At 40.7% G+C, this 25,326-nt stretch overlaps 1 protein-coding gene across 4 annotated transcripts; it reads left to right on the plus strand.

Moving 5' to 3' along the window:
• Positions 1 to 24,037, plus strand: MBTPS1 (membrane bound transcription factor peptidase, site 1). 4 transcript variants are annotated; one of them, XM_079316544.1, is made up of 23 exons: positions 1 to 115; positions 1,800 to 2,290; positions 3,432 to 3,689; positions 4,095 to 4,298; positions 4,661 to 4,771; positions 5,994 to 6,103; positions 6,494 to 6,610; positions 7,587 to 7,654; positions 8,199 to 8,301; positions 8,972 to 9,123; positions 9,929 to 10,090; positions 10,614 to 10,758; positions 11,768 to 11,956; positions 12,538 to 12,710; positions 13,329 to 13,444; positions 15,334 to 15,490; positions 16,225 to 16,349; positions 16,752 to 16,829; positions 18,279 to 18,419; positions 20,706 to 20,837; positions 21,313 to 21,445; positions 22,125 to 22,255; positions 23,247 to 24,037. In XM_079316544.1, exons 2-23 carry the CDS (start codon positions 2,104 to 2,106, stop codon positions 23,441 to 23,443), a joined length of 3,189 nt encoding a protein of 1,062 aa, XP_079172670.1. In that variant the 5' UTR covers positions 1 to 115; positions 1,800 to 2,103; the 3' UTR covers positions 23,444 to 24,037. The 4 variants fall into 4 exon arrangements, with proteins under 4 accessions (XP_079172670.1, XP_079172673.1, XP_079172672.1 ...); XM_079316547.1 differs by having other exon boundaries at positions 21,319 to 21,445; XM_079316546.1 differs by lacking the exon at positions 1 to 115 and adding an exon at positions 413 to 433.
• The last annotated feature ends 1,289 nt before the right edge of the window (positions 24,038 to 25,326 follow it).

Consider the following 25,326-nt stretch of genomic DNA (forward strand, 5'->3'; position numbering starts at 1 on the left):
GCTCTCCCCGGGCCCGGCCCTCCCGCGCATGCGCGGCGCGCGGGGCTCTCGCGAGAGCGCGGCGGTAAACAGCGCACAAGATGGCGGCGGGCCGGGCGGCGGCGGCGGCGGCGCGGTGAGCACGGGGCGGGCGGGGAGCGCCGCGGCTCCCTCAGGGTCTGGGGCGCGGGCGGGGCGGCGCTTGCTGCCCCTCGTGGGGCGCTCCCCGGCGGCTGTCACTTTATCCAACCTGGCCGGGCCGAGAGTTGCTGCTTTAGTCCGGTACCGGGCCCGGGCTCGCTGGGCTCGCTCGTGGTGCTGGCAGAGCTCCCCGGACGGGCCGGTGCTGCTGCCCTGCAGCCGGCGATCCTCCGAGGAATGGGGTGCCCTCGCTTCGGCAGGAGCAGGGAGTGAATCCGACCTAGCGCTTCTGCGGAGGGGCAGGTTGGCAAATGTGAGTCCCGTCCAGCCCCTCACGGTGTGGGTGTTAAACAGAATAAACCTGTGAGCGTGCTGCTCCTTTGCTCTTGGTATCCATTGTACTTCGTTATCGTGCTTACATACAACCTGCTATCAGCTATAAGGGTGTTTGTGTTGCTCATTTGTGTGGTTGTTTTATTTTATTGCTATAGGGGTTATTAACCGCTGAAGTGATAAGGCTCAGTCAAGGCCAGAAGTCAGTGCACTGTAATTATATTGAGTTAGGAACGAAGGGGAAGCTTTATAATCACAAGCAGTGCCCAGCCTATGGTGTTGTCAGTCAAATAAAAATAGAGGTAATTTCTGTCCCTACTACAAGGAAATACTTGATAATGCTAAAGAAAGTTAAATAAAAATGAAGCGACAGCTGTCGCATTCGGACTTGATTTGTCTGTTGTGCTGTGGTGTCAGCCCATCATCCCCCTAAATCATGTGAATCCCCTAATAAGGATCCAGTCCTGGACACAGCTGCAATATGCAGTTCTGTTCTGCTTCTCCAGGTGCTGTAACGACCCAGACATAAATGTTTCTCTTTTCTTATCTTTTAATGGCCTTTTATGTCTCAGTTGCTGGTTGAGTGTTTGGAATTCAGAAGAATGCCAGCATTGCAATTTTTCTCTAGTGTATTATGCCCTTCAGAACGTAAAGGGAAGAGGCTGTACTTCCATATGAGAAACGCTTTCAACACCTTCCTTTAACTTCACATTCTGTAATCAGCTCTTATTTTCTCAGGTGCCTATGTTTTTAGTAACACACACCCCAGCTCAGAAAAACTTTGAAAGACTGTTTTTCATGCAGATTTTCAAGTACAGTTTCTGCAGCTTTGCCTCCTCTGGCATCTCTTGTCCTTACCTGGCTTTGGCATAAAGTTTGATTCGCTTTGTGTAAAATGAAGTTTATGCATTATTTCTATTTGCTATGTTTCTGATTGGAAAAAAGCCCCCACATACTTTTTAAAGTGTCCATGGACACTTTTATCATGTTAGTATTTTATTTTTCAGTTTTTTCCTGCCATGGGATTTGCAAGTAGTTTGTAAGTCTTTGCTCCATTTACATGAAATGTGGTCGAGTTTGGTGGTCATTTTTGCCTGTTTTCTTGTCAAATAAAATATTTGAGTGTTTCACATTTGTTCAAGTCTGAACAAGGGCAAAGCTTGAGTATTGGTGAAAAATTGTAAATTAAATATAAGGCACTTTTTTCCACTATTATTTCTCAAACAAACACAAAAAGTGTCTTTTTTTTTTTTTTTTTTTTTTTTTTTTTGTGATTGTCAGACCATAGAGTTGCAGAAACTGTTATTATTAATGCATCTAATTATTTTCTGTATTCTGCCTTACAGGTTGGCCTGCAATCAGCTTTGCTAATTCTTCTGGAGAGTTAACTTTGCCATCAGAGATGGAGTACAGGACTCAGCTGCTGCATCCTGAGTGACAATCATTTTATGCAAAATGGAGAAGAAACGGAGAAAGAAATGAGCCTGATCACTAGGCTTCACCTGAAAAGACCATGAAATCTCTACTTATTTTGGATCCAGCTTTCAGAATATCCCGTTGATCAGCACAGTGAAAGCAACGTTTACTGAAACAAAAATGAACTAGTATATAAAGAAGAAAATTGTGATTTGAATATATGGAATTTTTGGAATGAAACCATTTTCTTCTATGACCATGAAGTTTGCAAACAGCTGGCTTGTTCTGTTTGTTATTTTACTCTGTGGCAAAAAACACTTTGGTACCAGAGTAGGAAATTCCTCTCATGAGGGTCACATATGTCCTGGATGTTCTCGTCTTACTTTGGAAGTGGAGTTCACTTCGACGGTCGTGGAGCATGGTAATAAAGAATTAAGCAGTTTAAAAAAAAAAAAAAATCCATGTCATTTTCATGTGTATGTTACTGACTTGTGGTGTTTGTGCAATTGTAACTCTCAGGGTTTCTGTAGAAGCACATAATCTGCTAAATTCTCTATATTCAAAAAGAGGAGCACTTTCTCAAAGGTTCTTTGTTTAGCTGGAGGCAGCGTTCCAACAAGAGAAGGGAGAGGGAAATGCAGGGGATTTTAAAAGTGAAAATGGAGTGTGGAGGCTCAGGTGGGCAGTGTGGTGTGTTTAGTAGCTGTTTGTTTTGACCTGGCCAGTGGTGTGCTTGAGGCTCTTTCATGAGATGTGACCACACAGATGGGCCTTGAATGGGAGGGAAAAACAAGGAGTGTCTGTGGATTTGTTAAAGAAAAAGTTTGGATGAAAAAAGAAAGGAAAAGTTTGCATGGAAAAAATGGCAGATAATAGTGAAGGGAGCAGAGAAAGGCAGAGTGAGGCAGATGCTGCTGCTGGGATGGCAGAGGATAGCAGGACACCTTGTCCCTGCATCCATGTGTTGCCTCAGGGAGCTGCAGTATTCCTGCAGTGAAGCTGTGCTGTGCCTGGGTGCTTGCAGGAGGGTGGCAGGAGTGACATTCCTGGGCATAGCTGGCCACAGCCTTAACACAGTGAGTGTGGTGGTGTGAGGTGGGGGTGAGCCTGCTGACAAATCACTGGTGCAGATCAAGGACTGGACTGCTGAGTCCAACTTTGTTTTCTGAGCTTGTCGTAGTTGGTGTCAGTAATTCACACTAAAGCTCAGTGCCGTGTAGAATCTTTAAACCATACCTGTCAAGAAACACACTGAATTGGCATATCAGTTTGTAGCAAACCTGTTCCCTCACCCTGCTCATTTCATTTCACCTTCCCCTGATATTTACAATTCTACCTTCCTTTCAAAGGCTTTTGTCATATTTCTTGTATTTCCTGATGCAACACCCCCACCCCTTCACATAGCACAGAAATAAATTGCAAACTCGTAAAAGCAACAAAAAGGGCATCAAATTGTGATTATTTGTTCTGAGTAAAGAAAAGAAAAATTCAGACTTTGCAATGGGAATTCATGCATAAGCTGCTTAAACACCAGTTCTGATAAAGTTGTGCTCTTGTTCCAGAGTACATTGTGGCTTTTAATGGATACTTCACAGCTAAAGCTCGAAGTAAATTTATTTCAAGTGCACTAAAAAATAGTGATATTGAGAACTGGAGGATTGTACCTCGCAACAACCCGGCCAGTGACTATCCCAGCGATTTTGAAGTTATTCAGATCAACGAGAAGCAGAAGGATGGAGTCCTCACGCTGGAAGATCATCCAAACATCAAGCGTGTGACACCTCAGAAAAAGGTCTTTCGGTCACTCAAGTATTCGGAGTGTAAGTTGCTTTCTGTGTGGCTGCATGGGGTCTGCTTTGGAAAAGTGTTCTTAGCCTCGTTTCAGACCATCAGCTTAGCATTACACTAATGAGAAGTGCCCTGCAGTTTTTCTTTAATTAACAGAAATCTCCTCTTTTGCTTATAAAATTTGCTGAAGCATGCTGTATTTCCATCCACAACACAGAAACATTTCTTTTGCAGCACTTGGTTACCTGAGAATTGGGACCTCTGTACCCATAGTAGATAAACCAGCAACTTTTACTGATTTTGATTGGAGAAAATTGATACTCAATAATCTTAAACTTTTCTTGGAATAGTATGATGTCTTAAGCTTGCAGAAGACTCAATTCTATTATGCTTTTCCTCGTCCTGTTTTTAACGTCCTTCATCCTAATTCCCCATAGCTGATCCAATGCTGCCCTGCAATGAAACCAGGTGGACTCAGAAGTGGCAGTCATCTCGTCCCCTGAGGAGAGCAAGTCTTTCTCTGGGTTCTGGCTTCTGGCACGCCACGGGCCGGCACTCGAGCAGGCGCTTGCTGAGAGCCATCCCTCGCCAGGTTGCCCAGACCTTGCAGGCAGATGTCCTCTGGCAGATGGGTTACACAGGTATGCTTTTGCTTGTTGCCCGAGGACAATAACCTTCTTGGAAAAACAAGTGAAGTGTAAAGAGAGGCTAATTGACTCGTGTGTGTTAACCTCTCGCTGGCTGCCAGGTTGCAAAGATTGAGAAATAATTTGGTTTGGAATGCTTTGTATATTTATGGAGCGCTTGTTTGTATATGTGTACTTTACTTAGGGGAAGTTGGTCATGTTTATGATCTTTGACTGAATTTCTGAGTTGGAATGTGAGTTTATTTATTATCTATAACTGACCTGGATTGTAAATTAAACAAATATTCTCTTTTAACTTGAAGGAATAGATTTGCTATGGAGCTGAATCAGAAAAAGCAATGGGTTTCTTTTAATAGGTGCTGGTGTGAGAGTAGCAGTGTTTGACACCGGTCTGAGTGAGAAACATCCACATTTCAAAAATGTAAAGGAGAGAACAAACTGGACTAATGAGAGAACCTTGGATGACGGTGAGTTACTGTGCATTTTCCAGCTATTCCTGACACTTGTGTGTTTGTGCTTGCTGCTGTGCTGCTAATCTCTGTTAAAACTTATCTTGTACCTTGACATTTAAAGCTTAATTTTGCAGTGTCTCAAGCACTTTGTACTCCTACCAAATTCAGCAGGGAGTATTGAGCTTCCAAGAGGGTGTGCATAAGTTTCCTTGGAGTCATATGTGGCACTTAATTATAGCTGTTGAAAAATGTCAGGGCAAAAAGTTACTGTGCACCTGTGAATATATTGCCAGAGAAGGTAGCAGTCAGAGCAAACCCAAAAAAGGCCTACTCCTTTTCATGTTGCTGTTTCACAGTGGTACCTATTTCCATACTGATGAGGGTCAACATTTTCCTTCCTTACTGTGCAGTCCTAAACTGATCAGAGTTTGGCACCTTTCTGTAAAGTTTTTCTCTTCTGTATAACTAAACCTTTTATTTTCTTTGCTGTGTTTGTGTTCCTTTTTCCCTGACCTGCCCTGACTATGTACTTTCACAGATAATTAACTTCATACAGTTTGGGTCAGTGAGTCAATTGGCCATTGAATCTCCCTAGAGTTCAAGGTAGATGCTTATATTGCTCAGTTTTGTGTGCACCTCCATAGTTTTGTTTACATAGTAATTACTTTACATTGTAGCACCTGCTTTTGGGTAGCTCTTTCTGTAAGTTTTGTGCCCAGAGGGTTGCTGGACAGGCAGATTTGGAGTACAAAAATTAAATGTAAGCAGTCCAATAAAGCAAAAGCTAAAGTATTTTTTGAGGAGAGGAGAAAAAAGTGTTTTCTTGTCTCCATTGCTCATGCTTAAAAGATTTGGTTATTGCAGACTCAGGATAAAAATCCTTTATGAAATCTGCATTAAAATACATTAACTTTGAAATGAGCTACATTTTCCAAAATACTGTTTTTTGTCATGATTTCATTGGTAGCAATCAGGAGTGAATAGACTGCAGAATGAATCACCCAAGTTTCATCAGCTAGTTGTCTGGTTACAGTGTGCTGCAAATTCTGTCCCTGCTGAACCTGGTAGCAAAATAATATTCAGAAAGACTAGGGTTGAACCCAGCACTTGTGGTTTGTTGTAAAGCCTGTTAAATTTATGTGATTTTTGATAGAGGTGATGTTCAGTGGTAAGAATCCTTGGCAGTGAAATTGTTTGTCTTCAAATGTCTTACTTTGTTTCCTTCTCGTGCTGTTAGGTTTAGGCCATGGGACTTTTGTGGCAGGTGTGATAGCCAGCATGAGGGAATGCCAGGGATTTGCTCCAAATGCTGAACTGCACATTTTCAGAGTGTTCACCAATAATCAGGTAGCTATTTTACTTGTATTTCAATTCCTGCCTTTCCAGGTTAATGCTGTAATAATCCTTTCCTTTGGGATTATTTCATGGACTCATAAATTCTTTGAATATTCAATGAATAGACATTGATAAGTGGAAAGGCTACAGCTTTCTATTTATAAGATTTAATATAAAACTTCTGTCATTTTCCAGATCTGATATATTTTTCAGAAATAGTATATGAAAGTCTTACATGTATAATGGAGCAGTCACTCAGATGTACTGAGTGCTAGAAATTTAAGAGCATTGTCGCTGTTGTGCTGTATTTTGGTGTTGTTTTTACTCTCTGTCTAAATTCTGTGTTGTCATGAAATCACTTTTTTTTTTTAATGGTAACTTCTCCCCCTCTTTCTTACATAGGTCTCATATACATCTTGGTTTCTGGATGCTTTTAATTATGCAATTTTAAAGAAGATAGATGTTCTGAATCTAAGTATTGGTGGGCCAGACTTCATGGATCATCCATTTGTTGACAAAGTTAGTATGAGCAAACAAAGTGGGCATAATGCTTGTGTCTCTCACACAAGTGCTGGACTTGCAGAGCTCCTTGTTTGTGTCTGGTCCTGCTGACAGTTTCTGTGTTTCATTTGTGTGACAGAAATTTTGTACAGTGTACAGGCTTTTAGGAATATATATATAAGGAATGCATTTAAAAACCCCAAGCACAACCCAGATGTTCACAGAGTTACGAAAAATGTCTTTTAACAAAATGCATGATGATCTGTTAGAAAATTACTTCCAAGCAGACAACTAAAAGGACCTTTAATAGGAGCACTTAACTGAAGTACACTCTTGGGGTTTTTTTAAAATCTCTCCATGCTTGATTTATTTAATGGAAAAAAAAAAAATGTGTATGACATGATTTTAGTGAATTTAAGAACAAATAGATAAAAAGTGCAGGTAGTTGATTCAGCTGTGTGCTGAGAGATTTGGTTCAGGTTAAGATGGAATTAGGTTTTTATCTTTGTAATGTCATAGTTCCCTGAATTTTTGGCCTGGCTTTCAAAAGCATAAAGTGAATTAATTTACTTTTCAACTGAAGGATATAGTTGGTTTTTGTAAAGGCCGGCTAAGGGATTTGAGTTGTATAGATCCTTCCTTGTTTTTTTTATGATAACCTGCATTGAAATTTAGTTTGACAGTGACTTCACTGTACTCCCCAGAGCACCACTGGAGGGGATTCATAATAACTACTTGACTTTGTCATCTGCAGTGCTTTTTACAGACAAGAGTTGTCCCTTTGGAAATCTTAAGAATCTTCTTACACAGAAGATTGTGTCAGCAATGTTGCTGTCAAGGCTGGGTTATCGCTCATATCGTTTTAAGAAAGTTCAGACCTTAATACTGGATATACAGTGAGATGTATCTTGTAAGGCTCAGAAAAAAGTTATATCTGTTAGAAAAGTCTCTTTTTTGGTGGTAGAGCCTTATTGTAAACATTGTTTTTTTGTAGGTTTGGGAGCTGACTGCCAACAATGTCATCATGGTCTCTGCTATTGGCAACGACGGCCCTTTATATGGGTGAGTGTCAGCTTCAAAGCAAACCAACTGTGTTGTTATGTGGGTTTGGAAGGAGTTATGCTTGGTCAGGAAGTTTTCTCTCCCTTTTTTTTTCTCTAATCTTAGGAAGTGACTCAAGTTAAACTCTTTTCCCTGTCCTTATTACTTGTATTTTGTGAAGTACTTAACTAAGTGTTTTTCTTGAAACAGTGGAAAATCAGCAAGAGAAGCATGGCAGTGCTTCCAGCTGACATTTCCCTGTTAGTGTGAGCAGACAGCTTTGGGTACTGATCTTGGACTTAAGGAATATAGAAGGGATCAAACACAGAACAGTGTGTGGTGTATTTCTAAAATAAATGCCTAAAAATAGATTTTGTTTTGTCTTCAAGGTACATGGTTTGATAATTACTGAGTTAGTACCTGCCTGTTAAGTTGCTGTCACCTGTGAAATATATGACAAAAATCTCATGGCAGCACTTTCGTTACCAGCATAAACTTATGACTGTATCTTGGTTTTTTGGGCATTGTTATAATTCTTTTATTCCTGTCTCCTGACTTATTCTAGGACTCTCAATAATCCTGCTGACCAGATGGATGTGATTGGAGTAGGTGGCATTGACTTTGAAGATAATATAGCTCGCTTTTCATCTAGGGGAATGACCACTTGGGTAAGATATTTTCGTGGAAGCTGCTCACATTTGCAGCCAAAATAAGGGCCTTGGAAGGGCAACCTTTTCTGAATGGGCAATCATTTTTAGATGTGTGTTGGAGAAAAGATTACAGAGATCAAAATAGTTAGAAATTTTAAGTCTATAAGCAAGAAGCTTAGTGTTCTTTTCAGAGTTTCTCATTATTAGTCCTGACTGCTATTGACATGTTTTATTAATTTATAAAACATCCTTTTGATTGATGGTGAAGCCTTGTCTGCAAACTCTCTACTCTTGTCCTTTAGTTGAAAAATCCTAGGATTTCTAGGTGCTACATGTGAAATTGCCTGTGGAGCTGAGGTGGTGCTTGCTGCACACATAATATCAGATGAGCTTGCACAGCAATCTTGATCAAGGGGACTGTCACATGTTTCAGTTTGTGTTCAGTTCTTATTTTGTCAGTAGTTTCCTGCTTAGCAGAAATGCTGATCAGCAGTAACCTTGAACAGTTGGAAACTTGTCCTAAACAGCTTGAGTCCTTTGGCTTAGTTGCTATTCCGTGATGCTGAACCTTGGGTAATTTAGTCGCTAATTTTACTTCTGAATGACCTGCAGTTAATTTAAATGCTCAAATGAAGCCATCAGAGTTCATTTTACCTTAGGGCAATAATCCATTTGTTTCTTTTCCCAGGAGCTACCTGGAGGTTATGGCAGAGTGAAACCTGATATTGTTACTTATGGCTCTGGAGTGAGAGGGTCTGGTATGAAAGGTGGGTGCCGCTCCCTCTCTGGGACAAGTGTGGCATCTCCTGTGGTGGCAGGTGCTGTCACTCTCTTAGTGAGGTAAGTCTTAAATAAGAATCTCTAGGAAGATATCAATCAGGAGGGTCCTGAAATTCTCATTAAAGAAATCCATCAAATAAAATTAAATTGTGTTTAGATGTAGGAAAACAAACTTGGAGAATAAACTCACTGTTGTTCTGGTTGAGACATTGTGTCATCTGGCTACTTCCGTGTTTCATGAAAAAACTTGAGAACTGTTTTGAATAATAGTTTGGTCTTTGAGAATGTAGTTAGGGAGAACAGTACTGTGAGACAGTTTTGTCACATTTTTTAAATAAATTGGAATTGCTGTGCTTCTGTCAACTGTTGTAAAAGAGCAACTGGTGCAAAGTAGGCACCTTTAATAGGGAATTATCTGTGTACTTGTAAATTTTATAGGATGCAGGATTTTGTGGCCGTTATCCTGTTGTATAACTCAAGAGTGGGAACTGCAAGTCCATACTCTGTTTGTCATAGCTACTCCATGAGACAAACCTTTATTTGAGAAACATTCATAAAATTCAGAATCACCATCATACTTCCTAAAGAAAATGGTGCATTTTAGTTTGAACAACAGAGGTATTTTTCCCCCTTGGAAGAGAGGTATTTTATTTAGCCTATAAAGATACTGCCCTGGTTGTAATGACTGCTGGTCCTGGAGCACATTGTAAGGAGATAAATTCATGTGTTATTAGTTTTTAAGAGAGGTGTATCAGAAACTTGTCCCTCTTCTACATTTGTATCATGAGAAATCAAGCAATAATAGATGAATATGGACAGAGAGTTACAGCAAGCTGATTTTGTGGTCTGTTTTTTCCTGTTTCAGCACAGTTCAGAAGCGTGAAATGGTGAATCCAGCAAGTATGAAGCAGGCCCTTATTGCATCAGCACGGAGACTTCCTGGAGTCAACATGTTTGAGCAAGGACATGGCAAATTGGATCTTCTAAGAGCTTATCAGATCCTCAACAGCTATAAACCACAGGCCAGGTTAATTTTAATCCTTGATTAACCAATGGTACAATAGAATTTGCTATTTTGTTTAAGAGAACAGGTGGTGCATGTGTAGTTCAGTTGAGCAATCTGTGCTTGTGCAACAGTGAGGACTTGCACAGATCTTGCATAATCTCAAGCATGAATTTTGACCAGAGAATGGATGAGAGGTCACACAGCAATGTAGGGGATGATCCTTTTCTCTTATAGCTTTAGATGTTATGTATAATGTAAGAACACAGTGGAAAAGTACTTGAATTTTAACTTTTGAGAACAAGGACATTCTCCTTCTACTGAATATTTCCTTTTTTGTGTGTGAAAAGATTTTCACAAAACTTTAAAAAAAGAAAAATTAGGGAATAAAATTTTGGGGCATATTTGGGAAATGAGGTGAGAGCTTGGTAAACTATGACTGACATGGTTTATCTGAAACCTTTTCATAGTTATGTGTAGTGGCATGTTCTTCTTTTTATTGTTAATTTTTTCCTCTTTAAATTTTCCCTTCTCTGTCCTGTTGTAGTTTGAGTCCAAGCTATATTGACTTGACCGAATGTCCCTACATGTGGCCCTATTGTTCTCAGCCCATATATTATGGAGGGATGCCAACTATTGTTAATGTTACTATCCTTAATGGCATGGGAGTCACTGGCAGAATTGTAGACAAGGTAAGTATTAACATTGTTCCAAATTGTGACTGGTAGTGTTGCTAAAACCATCCCAGAAAATACTTCTGTAAAATAGAATAAACCTCCCTGCTGGGAGCAAGAGATACAAAATATTTGATTAAGGGGTGCACCCAGATTGGAGGTTTTGTCAACAGGAGCTGTCTACAAGTTTTCAAGCAATGCATTGATATCAGGGTGTGCAACATTTTATCTTTGCAAAACCAGTTTGAATTAAGATGTACTTAGAGATTTCTTTGTATTGTCTAACAGTATTTAAAATCTTCTGGATGGACCTTCTTAATGTATTTGTATTTTCATCCTGGAGCATAAATGATCTCAGTAAAGAATCCTGATGCTAAATGAAACATTTTCCATGGGTCAGAGCGACCTGAATGTATCAGTTTAGCCAGGCTCTATTCTTTCACACCAGTGGTTGGTTGGCTAGGGAGGCTTTTAATTAATTAAGTTTAAATGTAGAATAGATTTGAGAATTGATAAAAGTTTAAAAAGACACCTGTCCTGTAACTCCAGCCAATGTAAATGAGCCTAATTTAAACATTTTTAGTGTGACTCCTGAGGTCTGTTTTAGATTCAAGCTTACATTAAAGGGCATTGAAGCTCTTACCTAAGGTCATTAGTTTATGGTAATACACACAGCTGATGTAATTGTCCTGTATCTGTTCCACTGTTAGTTTGCCTTGTTTTCAAAGGGAAATCTTGTGTTCTCACCAATACATATTTGCACAGAATTTTAAAGCAGGTTTACTTGGGCAGCTTCTCTCAGTCCTGCCTCTGAAACGCCTCTGGTCTGGATCATTGAGGCTGTCACATTTAGGTTGAATTACAGACACAACACCAAACTTTTGGGCTTGGAGGGCACTTTTAAATTTGATACAATCTTCAGAAGACATAATATTTGTTACTTCATGCAGAGGAAAAGGGCTATGTGTGCAGAAAGTAGTGATTGCAAATACTCTGTTACCAATGTTCTGTATCCTTCATTTCACAGCCAGACTGGCAACCCTATCTCCCCCAAAATGGGGATAACATTGAAGTGGCTTTCTCCTATTCCCCAGTCTTGTGGCCTTGGTCTGGATATTTGGCAATTTCCATCTCTGTAGCCAAGAAAGCAGCATCTTGGGAAGGCATTGCTCAGGGTCATGTTATGATCACAGTATCATCCCCTGTAGAAAATGAAGTAAGTTCTGTGCATTTTGAATTTTCTGGGTGAAGAGTTATCAAAACTACTTTCTGATATACAGATATAGCTTGGTTTTAAGAGTTTGCTCTAGCCCTGTCATTTGAAGGATAAGTTAAATTTGGGTCAAGAAATTAAAGAGTACAGATAATGTTCTTTATAATTGAGAGCAAATTGCATGTAATTTAGGATCAGGAAACCTCTCTTTGGGACCAACATCATAATTACATATGTTTATTGTGGATTTTAAGTAATGTATTTTGAAAAAGATTGCCTAAATATGTTTCTTCTAGAACCACGCTTAATTGTTCCAGAGAAGCTTTTAAGATTTTGAACAATTGAACCAGATCACAGTTGTAACATATGTTAAGTATTTTACATTCTGAGCATAATTATAAACTGTTGAGTACAGAAAAAATTACTGCAGCAATTTAGGGCAAAAGTAATCTCTTGATCTCTGGAACTGGTACTGGTAACAAAAAGTAGATTTGGTACCTCCAGTTTTTTGGTCTTTTACAATCCATGGTTAACTGATGCCTGTGGGGAGAAAGGCTTTCACAGTAGTTTGTTGTGTCCTTCAGTCCAAGAATGGTGCAGAGCAGACTTCAACGGTGAAGCTTCCAATCAAGGTGAAGATTATTCCAACTCCACCTCGCAGTAAGCGAGTCCTGTGGGATCAGTATCATAACCTCCGCTATCCACCAGGATACTTCCCCAGGGATAATTTGAGGATGAAGAATGATCCATTAGATTGGTATTTATCTCAGTTCTATTAAATCAGTATTTCTTCATTGTGCTCATGATGTGATATAACTTTGCTGAACAGTTCTGGCCTTTTTTGGAGGGGCATGTGATTATCTCTCCTAAGAAATCCGTGAAAGGCACTTGGACTCTATGCTTTTGGTGCAGCATTGTTTTTTGAGCTCTGTGGTTTAATTCACATGAAATTAAAAGCTTTTATAATACTCATTTAAGACACTTAGATTTTTGTTTGGCTTTTCTATTCTGACCGAATTTCTCACAGGAAGTTAAAGGGGACAGACACTTCATTAACGGCTTCAGCAGTCATTTATCAAACAAACTTGACAATTTAAGAGACCAGATCCCTAGTCTCTTAAGGGAGACTGTCTTCAAAGCAGAGAAATATTTTGCTGACCTTTCATAGATGGAGCAGGGAAGCATCCATAGGAAAAATCTTGCAACAGTATCTCAGTGAGGATTAATTGGCTCAGTGACCAGGACACAAGCTTTTGGAGAGTTTCTTGGAGTATGCAGAGGTGGCAGGTGGACAGGATTTCAGAATATCAAAAAGGTGGAAATCAGATTTCTACATGCCAGATCTAAATGTCTTCAACACTCTTCTCTTTCTAAGGAATGGTGACCATATCCACACGAACTTCAGGGACATGTACCAGCACCTCAGGAGCATGGGGTACTTTGTTGAGGTTCTTGGTTCCCCATTTACATGTTTTGATGCAAGTCAGTATGGTAAGCATGAGTTAATTCCTGAAATGACCTTTTGTTGGAAGACCAAAAATGTTCTGAGGGTACAAATAAAAATTTTAGTGTCAGTAGAAAAGTATTTTGACATTGCAAGTATTTAGTATTTATGTGCTGATATTTAGTTATGTGGAGTATTGCTGGAGAAAATTGCTTGGGAGTTTAGTAGAATTAGTGCAATTCTCTGTTGCTACCATGAAAAAAGAGAGGGAAAGCCAGCCTCTGAGTGAGTTAAAAGCTCTTCAGTATTCAGTCCCACAAAGGCAGAACTGTATTTATTTGCCAAAAGATTTTGGCACAGTCAAAATGTAGCATGACCTGTTCAGCAGACTAAAATCAAAGGTGTCCATCCTGGTTCTTTTTTATGTTTATGATCTTAGATTAGATAAAAGAGTGAGTAAAGTGTTCATCCAACCATATGTGATAGCAAAGAAATATGTGCTTTGTTTCTGTGTTCATCAGGAAGGAAATTGGATAGGTTGGCCAGGGAGGGGACAGAGCAAGTTGTTTGTGCTCTTTTCTGCTCCCATGTGCCCCTTGTTTAACCATGGCATGCTGCAGAAACCCTCTTCTGTTTTGGGCTGGGATGCTTTTCAGTGCACTGTAAGGTGAGAGTGCATTCTCCTGAGTTTGCCAGTTTTGCAGCTGTTGCCAGTAGTAATCTTTTGTTTGTGTTGATTCTGCAGTGAATATCTCACCTCTGCTTTTAAAGTTCAGTGGATGTACACATGGTTATGTAAATGTTAGCCCTTAAAAAGTAGGAAAATAGTGTTTCTTCTGAGATCACAAGTTTTATAATTGATAGGGAGCAGCATTAGGGGGCTTCCCTCTCCTCTGATTCATCATTGTGTTGTGCCTCATTTGACTGTAGTTTGTTGGGCTTCCAGATTTCCTGAAGAAGAAGTGAGGGGAGTAAAACTCAATGATCTGTGGTCCATCTGCCACTTGTCCCTAGCTTGTGTTGTTTCCATACTTGGTGAGGGTGCACTCTGTCCCATTTCTACAGGATCTTTCTCAGAAGGCTTTCCAAATGCAGACTGTCTGGACTTGTGGAGTTGGTGTGGTTGCAAGGAACAGTGAGACTTAGGCTTAGTGGTTTATGAGGTTGCTCAGGGTATCATCCTGTCAAGATTGTGTTGTCTCTGAGGATGGAAATTTCACCACCTCTCTGGGCAATCAGAAAGGGTAGAAGCAAAAGGGCTTGGTATTTAGAAGCAATCTAAAAGCTTAAGCATGTTTTCAGGGAATAAATGTGTATTTTTCTGGTTGTGTTTTTTTGGTGATGCAGAGAAAGTTGTGCTTGCTTGTTAACAGGAGTGGGAGAGGGTATGTGAAAGTGGCAGTGGCACTTAAGCCTAGCAGAATGCAGCTGTAGTTTTCAAGGGGTGAATCAAACCACATTTCTGAGTAATTGCTGTCTAGCTGGCTGCTAGTCTGCAGTAGTGAGTTAGAGCTGGAGCAGTGAAAAACTTCCTGACCAGGCTCCATCTACATTAGCACTGCAGTTTGGGTCAGTGGTGAATCCCTTCATTGTCCAGCTGTGCTACAGTCTGGCTCAGTTTATGGAACATTTGGATTACACCAAACTGCAAAACACACACCTGACACATGTAAGCATTGAGTTCTTGAGACCACACAAGCAGGAGTACAAGTAACACCCTAAAAACTTCCTGGGCTGCCAAACTAATTTTGGGACACATTTGTCTTATATTTACCATCCTTAAATATGACTTCATTAGATGAGCTGCCAGAGCAGGGCACATGGACCAGATAATGGGAAAATGTGCACTTGTGTTGGCTTCTGTGTGGGTTATGTGAACAGTGATAACCTCACAGTGACCAGCCTGGAGAACTCCTGTTTCTGCTTCTACACACAGGGACTTTACTGATGGTGGACAGTGAGGAAGAGTATTTCCCTGAAGAGATCACCAAGTTGAGGAGGGATGTTGATAATGGACTCTCACTGATAGTCTTTAGTGACTGGTACAACACATCTGTGATGAGAAAAGTCAAGTTTTATGATGAAAACACAAGGTACTGATTTATTTCCAAGTGCTTTGGGAAATAAAATGCCACAGAATTGCACATATTACCCTAAAAATCCCAAGTGTGATGCACTGTACTTCAGCACTTGGGTGTTACCTGTAAGAAGGTGCTACCTTAAGTAGCAGAACTAACCTTAGGCTGCAGCTTAATGAGCATAGCTACCCATTATATCATGGTTGTGGAGACCTCTTTGGTACTGTATTCTACTTTAAATGCCAAGCAAAACATCTGCAATGAAAAGAAAGAAGAAATTTGAGACAAGACCAACAAATAAGAATGGACATGTTTTGACTTTAGGGGAACAGAATAGAAAGAAAATGTGCATTGCAAGAGTGTCACCAGGTCATGTACCTGTTACTGAAATGATTATTGCATATAAAGAAAAAATACATGACATTTGCTTCATTATGAAAATGAGAAGCAAGGTACATGACTGTTGTTTTTACCTTAGCTTAGCCCAACGATGAGCATAAGACTGAATTTCTTTCTAGTACATTGAATTTTTAATGCAGCTGAAATGCACTGAGAACTTTACATTAGTATTATTTAACTCAAAAGTAGTGTTGTCAGAGACAGCTGCTCAGATGCCTGTGGAGTTAGAGAAGGCTTTAAGATGTAGTTCATTCTTTCATTGTCTTTGGAAAAGTCTGTATTTTTTTGTTATCCAAACTCTAGGAGTATATTCTATATACTAATAAACAGTGTTACACTGTATTTTACAGGCAGTGGTGGATGCCTGATACTGGAGGTGCTAATATACCAGCTCTCAATGATCTGCTTTCTGTCTGGAATATGGCCTTTAGTGATGGGCTGTATGAAGGAGATTTTACCATGGCAAGTCACGAAAGTGAGTACTGGAGTCCATTGCCTATGCAGGCTACAGTGGGGTGTTTGGGAAATGGTTTCTGCAAGTCTGAGGTTGAGCAAGAGTCAATGGAAGCACTCAGATTCAGTGAAAAGAGTCTCATAAATGGTTTCTTAAATTATTTATTCCTTTGTAGACTTTTTCATGGTATTTGATTTAGCTTTTCAGTTTAAAAGATCTCCTAAATTGAAAGATTTGGAAAGTGTGTAAAGGTGTATCTGTGAAAGCTGTGCTTGGTAATGCTTTCTCTGCAACTACACACATTGGTCAAAATGTGCAAATTCAGAGCAGAGTTTCTGGGAATGTTTTCTCCTGGGCTTGTTGGGTAGGGAAGGGAGGGAGTGTCATTTTTGGTCTAAACAGCAGTTTTGTGATGTCTTCCAGTGAATTATGCATCGGGGTGCAGTATTGCCAAGTTCCCAGAAGATGGCATTGTCATTGCACAGACTTTCAAGGATCAAGGTATGAGCTCTCAGCTCCTTTTTTCTGTGTTTTGAGTGGAACTGTAGGGTCAGTGCACAAGCAAGGTTGCAAAATCTAAAGGTCTAAAAACAATAAATGCAAAACCACATTTATTAAATAATACAATATTCAAGTGTTATGTGCAGCCCTGTATTGTGATTGCTGTATGAAACACATCTGCATGTATGTGTGTCTCTGAAAGGGGAGAAATTGTGTTGTAATTCTGTTCCTTGTTCACATTTCTCATAAATTTCAAATGCTACTGGAATGTATCCCCTGATCATTGCCATATTTAGCATGAGTGTTGTGGTAGCTGAGGTGATCTAAGGATGTAAATAAGGAAAATTTTAGTAGACAAAATGTCACCGGTGAAATTCTCATAAGGGAAAATTTTATGCATACAGGATGCCTGTGGTCTCAGACTTGAGTGCTCTGTTCTCTATGCATTTCCATTCTCTTTTATCATAATGTCTATTCATTTGGGATGGGGTAATTCAGAACTGTAATGGCAGGAGGCAGTTTAAAAAGTAAACCTTGTATTTGATGAGCTTTTAGGAAGTGCTGTAGCACTCTTAGGGTGTTGCAGGTCAGGTTTGTGCAGGTGGGTGTAGAGTGTTTGAGTGTGAGAGCAGGAGCACATGCAGTGCTTCTGATACACCTCAGCAACTGCTAGAGATGATCAGTGAGTTCATTGTGGTTTTGACTTTGGATGTGCAGCAGAGGTGATTACCTAGTGGAGAAATTTTCTGGAACAGTAGAGCTCATCTGTGTGAGCCTTTTGGAGGAAAGATAATATCCCTGTATGCTGACAACTTATGTATTTCCTTATGAGAGACAGAGAGAAAGGCAATGTCAGTTTGACATGTAGCCTGCTAGACCTGCTTCTTCTGTTGAATCCTTTTCATTGCAATTCCTGAGGCAGAAGAGCTCTCTGGTTTGCTTCTCTAGTCTACACAGTGTCTCAATTAAAGGGGTTAAATTTCAAATACAAATATGAAATTAATCTTCTTTTCTTTTTTTTTTTTCCTAATGGGTATAATTTTAGGAAGGAAAGGGAGGAAACCTTGAATGTAAAACCAGCTTTCTGTAGAATTCTGCAGAAGGATGAAAACAACACAGAAAGCAGAACATTTTGACTTTAAACCTTTTGCTAAAGATACTAGAATTTTTTCTTCAAGGTTGTTGAAGATAATCCAGATTGTGAGGTCTTTTCTTCTTCTCCACCAAAGAAAGAAAAAAATAATTTATAGTAGGAAACTTTACAATCAGGGTCTTGGAGCAGTTTCATTTTTATCATAACACCATGGGGTTTTGAAAACTTGTTCCAAAAATGTGTGACAATAGTGTGGGGCATTGTTGCATTTGTCAGCTGCAAATTTAGGCTGTGTTGTTTCATGGGTAGATTGATATTGACTGCAGGCTATGAAATTTATTTGTGCTTTGCTTTAGGTCTCGAAGTTTTAAAACAGGAGACTGCTGTAATTGAAAATGTTCCTATTTTGGGGCTTTACCAAGTTCCTTCAGAAGGTGGTGGCAGAATAGTTCTGTATGGTGACTCCAACTGCCTGGATGACAGCCACAGGCAGAAAGGTGAGCCTGGCACTGGGGCAGTCACTGTCCTCTGGGGCTTTCACACCCCCACCAGAGCAGATGGCTTTTAGGGACTCTAAATGTTCCTTACTGGGGATTAATCTCAGTTCTGCAGAGTTCTGCTGAAATGCTGTGAGGTGCAAAAGAGCACCCCACATTAAATAGCACTCTGATAAATGGGGGTGTTTCCCACACACATTTTTTTTTTAATGTTCCAGAAGCTTTGAGTGCTGATTTTTGGGTTAGGCTGTTTTGCAAGAGTGGTTTGTGGTTTTGTTTTTTTTTTGGTGTTTTTTGGGGTTTTATTTTTGGTGGTTTTTTTTTTTTTTTTTTGTGTGTGTGTTTTTGTTTACAAAAGGCACACAAAACACATTCATGGATGGTTACACATTCTTGATCCAAATCTGTGAAGAGGCCATTAGGAGATCCTTCCACTTTTTCCATGGTTACATCTATAAAACCTTTATATAGAACATCTGTATATCTTTTGAGTTTGTACCTCAGCCTGCCTTGTTCCCTTTGCAATATTTCCTGTGATGATTTATGGTAATGTTCAGTGTTTCAGTTGTGTTTTACTATTTTCAGGTTATCCTATTTTGACACAAAGCAGCTGATGTAAACATGTCAGAAATTAGGAGCTTCCATTTGTTGTCAAAGCATTTGTTTGTAGCTCTAGTTAGCAGTTGTGTGAGTTGTGTGTGTGTTTGTTTTCTGTGACTCCCAGAGAAGCCATGCTCTCTGCCTACACATTATGGCTGATCCTTATAAAATCTTTTTTCTAGCAGTTTGTCTGATCTGACTTTGCAAATTTTTAAGAGGTTGCTTAGGTTTCTCATGACATGTAAAGCACAAGCTGGTAGATCTGTGGTTTGAGGGGAGGAAGATATTCCAATATGTGAAGTCTTTTCCTACATTTCCACTGCACAGAACTGAATTTTCCTTTTGTGATGAAAAGTGCATCTATAATTTTTTAGGCTTTTGTCACTGACATTTTAAAATACTACGTTATGTAATTCATCCCTAATTTAAGTTTAAAGTAACTTGCTGCATAAGGGAGCTCTCCATCTGTAGCTCATTTCTTTCTCTACCATATATTTTGGAGTTTTGTAAGAGCTCTCTGATTTTTCCTTAACTCATTTTGGATTGCTTCCTGTGAGTTACCCTAACACCTGCACATTGGAAGCACATAACAAAAGAGAAGATCCATGGCTTTAAATTAAGTAATAGAAAATAATGCTCTGTGACCTCCCTAGTACTGTTAAATTCACTGATGTTTGAAGCAAGGATGAGTGGAATGCTCTAAAGAAATCCTTCAAAATTAGCTTTTAAAACGTGAACCAGGAGCTATGTTTCTTGCAGAGACATCGGTGGCTTTAACTGAGGAAAATTCCTAACATTTGTGAATATAAATCCTTAAAATCTGTTTGACCTCTTTGAAAAATCAAAGGTTAGGGTTTAAGGGACACTGGGATTATGAAGATTAACTCCCATTCCCAGCCAACTTCCTAGGGGTAGGAGTTCTGAGAAAAATACTTTGCTGTGTGGTGGAAACCACACAGCCATAAGGCATTGTCCTACTCCTGCAAAGGGAAGCTTTAGAGTTGTGATGTGAACTAGCTTGTTCCTTGGAGGCACCTCTGGATTAAGGTGGTAATAATTCAGGAGAGAATCAAAGCAGGGGATTATGAGCTTTTGAAGTGCAAAGGAAAACCATGACCGTGTGTATTGTGGTGTTGATTCCCAGCCTGGTCTGTACTACAGCTGCTCTAATTTATGCTTGTACCTTCAGCTGGGATGTAGCTAGAATGTTTCTCCTTTGTTTGTTTATTTATTTTTTTTAAGCTTGAGAAAGCAAATGAGTCATATCCTTGCACTGTAAACATTACCTTGTTCTTACTTTTCTTTGCAAGGTATTTATTTTGTGCTTTCAAAAAACCAGTTGGTTCTCCATTTCCTTGTTAGGAAACTCAGAACTTTCTTTGCTTCTACTGAAGAACCTCATGATTTTTGTCAAAATTTGGATGGTTTTTTTTTGTGTGTTCTGCTCCCCAAAAGAGCCTGGTTTGGTACACAAGGGACAATATTTTAAGACTGAACAGATTAATGTTGTGTTTGTGTGTTGCAAGGGAATGTGGGGTGCATACTGAAAGTTGCATCTTTCTGAAAGAAAGCAAAACGAATTGTAATTCTAAATATCATTAAAACCTTCTTAGCAGAAAGATAAGCCATTTGAAATGTAGCATAACGCATATCCTGTTTTGGGGCTCGGGGCTGTGCAATCCCCAGATTGCTTCTGGCTGCTGGATTCCCTGCTGCAGTACACGTCCTACGGGGTGATGCCGCCGAGCCTCAGCCATTCCGAGAGCCGGCAGCGGCCGCCGTCGGGAGCCGGCCCCGCCCTGCCCGAGCGCATGGAAGGTGAGAGGGGTGAGGGGGCTGCGGGGCACCGGGCTGTGCCACAGCCTGGAGATTCCTGCCACGAGGGTTGGTTTGCTGTGGGCTCTGTGAGGATCTGCTGTATGCTGGAAGAGAGCACGTTTTGCAGGGTTTTGTTGTGATAATGTAGTTGTGATTATACTGGAGAAAATGTTTTTTTCATAGAGTAGAAATATTCAGATGCCTGGTTCTTTAGAGGGGCATTCTAGTTGCTAGTTACAGAGCATTATGAAGCATTCAGTCTTACCTCACATACTGCCAAGAAAATCTTGGATTAACTGCTGTGGTAGGTGCAGACTCTTACTGTTTTGTAAGATACCCTTAGAGTAATTCTAATATTTAGCTATGAGTCCTCATTACTGTAAACAGCTCCTAGGTTTACAGCAGCACTGTTCAGCCCAGTATTGGTAACTTTTGTCTTGCCTGTCTTTGGGTAAGCCAGTCTCTCTGCTGTGAGTTGCAGGTAACCATTTGCATAGATACTCAAAGGTGCTCGAGGCTCATTTGGGAGACCCTAAACCCCGGTCCCTTCCTGCTTGTCCTCATCTGTCCTGGGCCAAACCACAGCCTTTGAATGAAACTGCCCCCAGGTTAGTATATGTCTTTCTTATACAAGAAGTCTCACTTTTGAGTTCAGCTGAAAAATTCTTTATTTTGTCTGCTTTCAAAAGGGATAGCTGTAATGCCTTTCCAGTTCCTAGAAAAATACCAGATTGCAAAGAGGAAATAATGATTAATGCCTCTTCAGTGAATAACTCTGACTCACCTAATAGCTACACTGTGAAACTCAGGGATTTTAAAAATAACTTCACAAGTCACTGTTGTGATTGAGTGATTCCAGCTTCGAGTGAACAGTCTTGGTGAAGCCCATTGTCATCATGTGCCTTGGAAAGAGTTTTCTGAAGTGTTTTCTTGGACAGCTCCCCTGGTGCTGGCTTCTCTTGTGCCATTTGTCAGTCCCTTGAAGGAAAGGGCTCAGCACACAGCCCTTGCTTGTATGCTTGTGGTTACTTTTGGAAATCTGTGTGCAAGAAAGAGAGTTACTGGTAAATAGTTGCCTAATCAAGGTTGTGACCCTGTGGTATCTGAATTTAAATTTGGAGGTCTGCAAACTGCAGAGCCTAAGGAATGGATCAGGTCATTATTTGGGTCCAGACTAGTGAGTTATATGTAGGTTGTATATGTACTGTCACTTCTGTATGTTCCCACAAGATTCCTTACATTAATGAAGTAAGTGGGTGGACACCTCTGTCTTTCAATTTCTTCTAGCAACCTTTGGAAACATCAGAAATTGCTGTCAATTGACCTTGATAAAGTGGCACTGCCCAGTTTTCGACAGAACCGACCCCAAGTGAGACCATTGTCCCCTGGAGAAAGTGGAGCATGGGACATTCCCGGAGGTAAATATTGAAAAATTTGAAAGTTGCTGGTTTGGTTTTGCTTTTTGCATAAGCTTTGAAAAAAACCCAAAACACAGTGCAGCCATATGAGAGGCCACTGTTTATTTTCAGTTGTGAAAAACGTGCATATAATAATATGGCTGTTATAAAAGGTTGTCTGAGAAAGATTTTTTTTTTTTTTTTTTTTGTTTCTTTGCATATGAATAGTCTGTTCTATAGAAAGTGTGCATGACATCCTGGGAGGAAGATCTTTGATAGCTGAGGTTTGCTTGGATGCTGTTCAGACTGATGGGTCAGCAGCAGCCCCTGTCCTTGGAAGCTGCGACCACATACCCACTGCTAATTAAAATTCCTTCTGTGAGTGCACCAAAACAAAGTCCAGAAGAGTTTGTCAGAATGGTGCCTTGGGCAGGCTGTTACACTTACAAATGATGTCTAGCACTCAGAACAGCTTTCAGGTGGGCAGCTCTCCTATACAAGCTTGGCACTGCAGGCTGAGCTGGAATGTTGTGCTCTTTTCCCAGTCTGAGCTGCCAGGCCAGAGATACCTGTAAAAATGAAGGGTTTGTTTCTCTAGCTCATCCTCACTGTATGCACAGTCTCTGGAGCAAGCAAGCATGAAATCACTTTCCTCGTTCCACCAGAATTTGAATTACAACAATTACTTAGTAGTAAGATTATGGTCAAGTGTCTGCATTTCTCTTCTAACCAACAGAAGACTGTTGTTACAGGGGAACTCTGGGCTATGCTTTCATGTGCCCAAATAGGTCAAGGTGGAAATGCTGGCACTTTTCTGTAGCTAGCATCCCATCTGATTTTCACTAATCGGTCTGCAGCTGTTAATCTTCCTGTCTGAAGTGTAATCTGATTAATGGTGCCTGGGCTTTGAACAGGAGTTAGCAGCAGATCCTTTAGGCAGTGGCATTAGCACCACAAAGCCATCGTGGCTCACGTGGTAACTGCTGCCTTCCAAACCCCTTTGCCTTTCTAGGTATAATGCCAGGCCGCTACAACCAGGATGTGGGACAGACCATTCCTGTCTTTGCCTTTCTCGGTGCCATGGTGGTCCTGGCGTTCTTTGTGGTGCAGATCAACAAAGCCAAGAGCAGGCCAAAGAGACGGAAACCGCGCGTGAAACGCCCGCAGCTGATGCAGCAGGTTCACCCACCAAAGACACCTTCAGTGTGAGCCCTGCCTTGCCAAAGACCTCCTTGGACTGCTTGCTTTCCAGGGCTGTGCATCGCTCCCAGTGGAGGTGCAGCAAATGTGACCCTGACATCATCTCAGTCTTTGGTTTGTGGAGAGAAAAAAAGAACCTCAGTTGATCATCTGTACAGAAAACTGCAGCTTTAAGCAGCTGAAGCCACCAAAGACTTGAATACTGTTTAAATGGCTGCTTAGTCACTACATATCCCAACAGGGGAAAAATGGACCTTTTTTTTAAGCTGACCAAACTAAAATTTATTTGTTTAGAGGCTATTTTCTATATTTATTGTTGGGGAGGGCGGGGGAAAAGTCACTTTAAGGACCTCTGCTAAGGAAAAACAAGTGCATTTTTTTGGATGGAATGCAATTTTCTAGAATGGTATTATGCTGAAGAGTATAACATACACCATTATAGGAGGAAGGGACTGAAAGAGACCAGTACAAATCAGTGAGGCATACTCCTGCAGTTTATTTTTATAAAGCCAACTACCATGATGTTTTGTAATTTTTGGTCACGATTTCACCGTTGTTGGTGAAGCAGATTTTTCAATAAATATGTTATCTATATGAAGCAAAGACACTTTGCTGAGTGGCTCTTCTTTCCACTTGCAGTCAAAACAAATTCTTGGGTAGCAAAGATTTTCATGTCACCTCTCTTCCCACCATATCTTTGTCCTTAGCAGCAGTATCCCAAGCTGCAGGCTTTCCTTTGGAGCACTAACTGGGCAGTCATACAAACAGTGCTTGCTCTGAGTGAGCACAAGATTCTGGAAACCTTCAAAACTCAGCAGCACATGATAAGGAGAGAGCTCTCAAAGAGCTATATAGAAAACTGTCATGGGAATGGCACCTAAGAGCACTATGTGGTGTCACAGAGATGAAAACCCAGTCTCCTTTGGCTTGTCCTGCTTGAAATTGTCACTGGCTTAAATAAGGTTGCAGTCACAAGTTTTCCCTGTCTGTGCCAGTTAATATTGCTATAATTGAAATAGCTTCTCTCTTTTGTAGTGAAGCTGTGAGCACTTCCCTGCCAAGTGCTTTCATCATTGCTCCAAACAAGCACATTTTCCTAGGAGGAGCCAGGAGCTGGTGGCTGCCTGTATTTGTGAGTGGGATGGCAGCCTGGGCAGGTAAGCAGAATGCACTGGTGAACAGTCCTGGGTGAATTTGTGGTCAGCTCTGGGCATGGCTGGAGAAAGAGAAGGTAGGGATTGCCCTGCTGGGCAGTCTGCACCCATCCTCATAGGGCTTACAAGCAGGGATGGGGGTGGCTGTGGAAGGTGCACTGCAGGAGAGAACTTTGCTCCATGTAGTGTGGGACAAGCCTATCCAGGCAGCCATGGATAGGGTTTGTCAGTGCATGAGTGTCCTGAAAAAAAGATTGGGCAAACCAGTTTTCCCTAACTTAAAGGATGATTGCCTTTTTCCAACATTTCTCTTCTGGAGGATGCATTTGGAAGAGGCAAGATCCTCTGGCCATGGCAGAGAAGGCACTGAGCTTTTGCTTTGGAGCCATTAGTGGAGCTTGTTAGGGCTGAGAAGGTGGTCCCAAGGTTGGGCTGCTTGTGCCATCCCAGTAGGGTTGGAGCCTCTTGCTCCTCCCTTTCTGAGCACATATCCATAATGATAGGGAGGGGATTTTCAGCATCTCAGTATGGCATTAGGATCTCTCATAGGAACAGCCAGAAAAAGCTGTGCAACTTGTCCAGGCTGTAAAAAATTTATCAGTAAAGGTGTGAAATCTCAAGGACCAGACCTCAGAAAGGATTGTGGGTAGCAAAGCATAACTGTGATTAGTGTTTTTATTTGTATGAAACAAGGACTGTCCCTTTGCATTTTTGTACCTTCTACAGTCCTCAGAGATA

This window comes from Erithacus rubecula (assembly GCF_903797595.1).
Source record: "Erithacus rubecula genome assembly, chromosome: 12".
NCBI lineage: Eukaryota > Metazoa > Chordata > Aves > Passeriformes > Muscicapidae > Erithacus > Erithacus rubecula.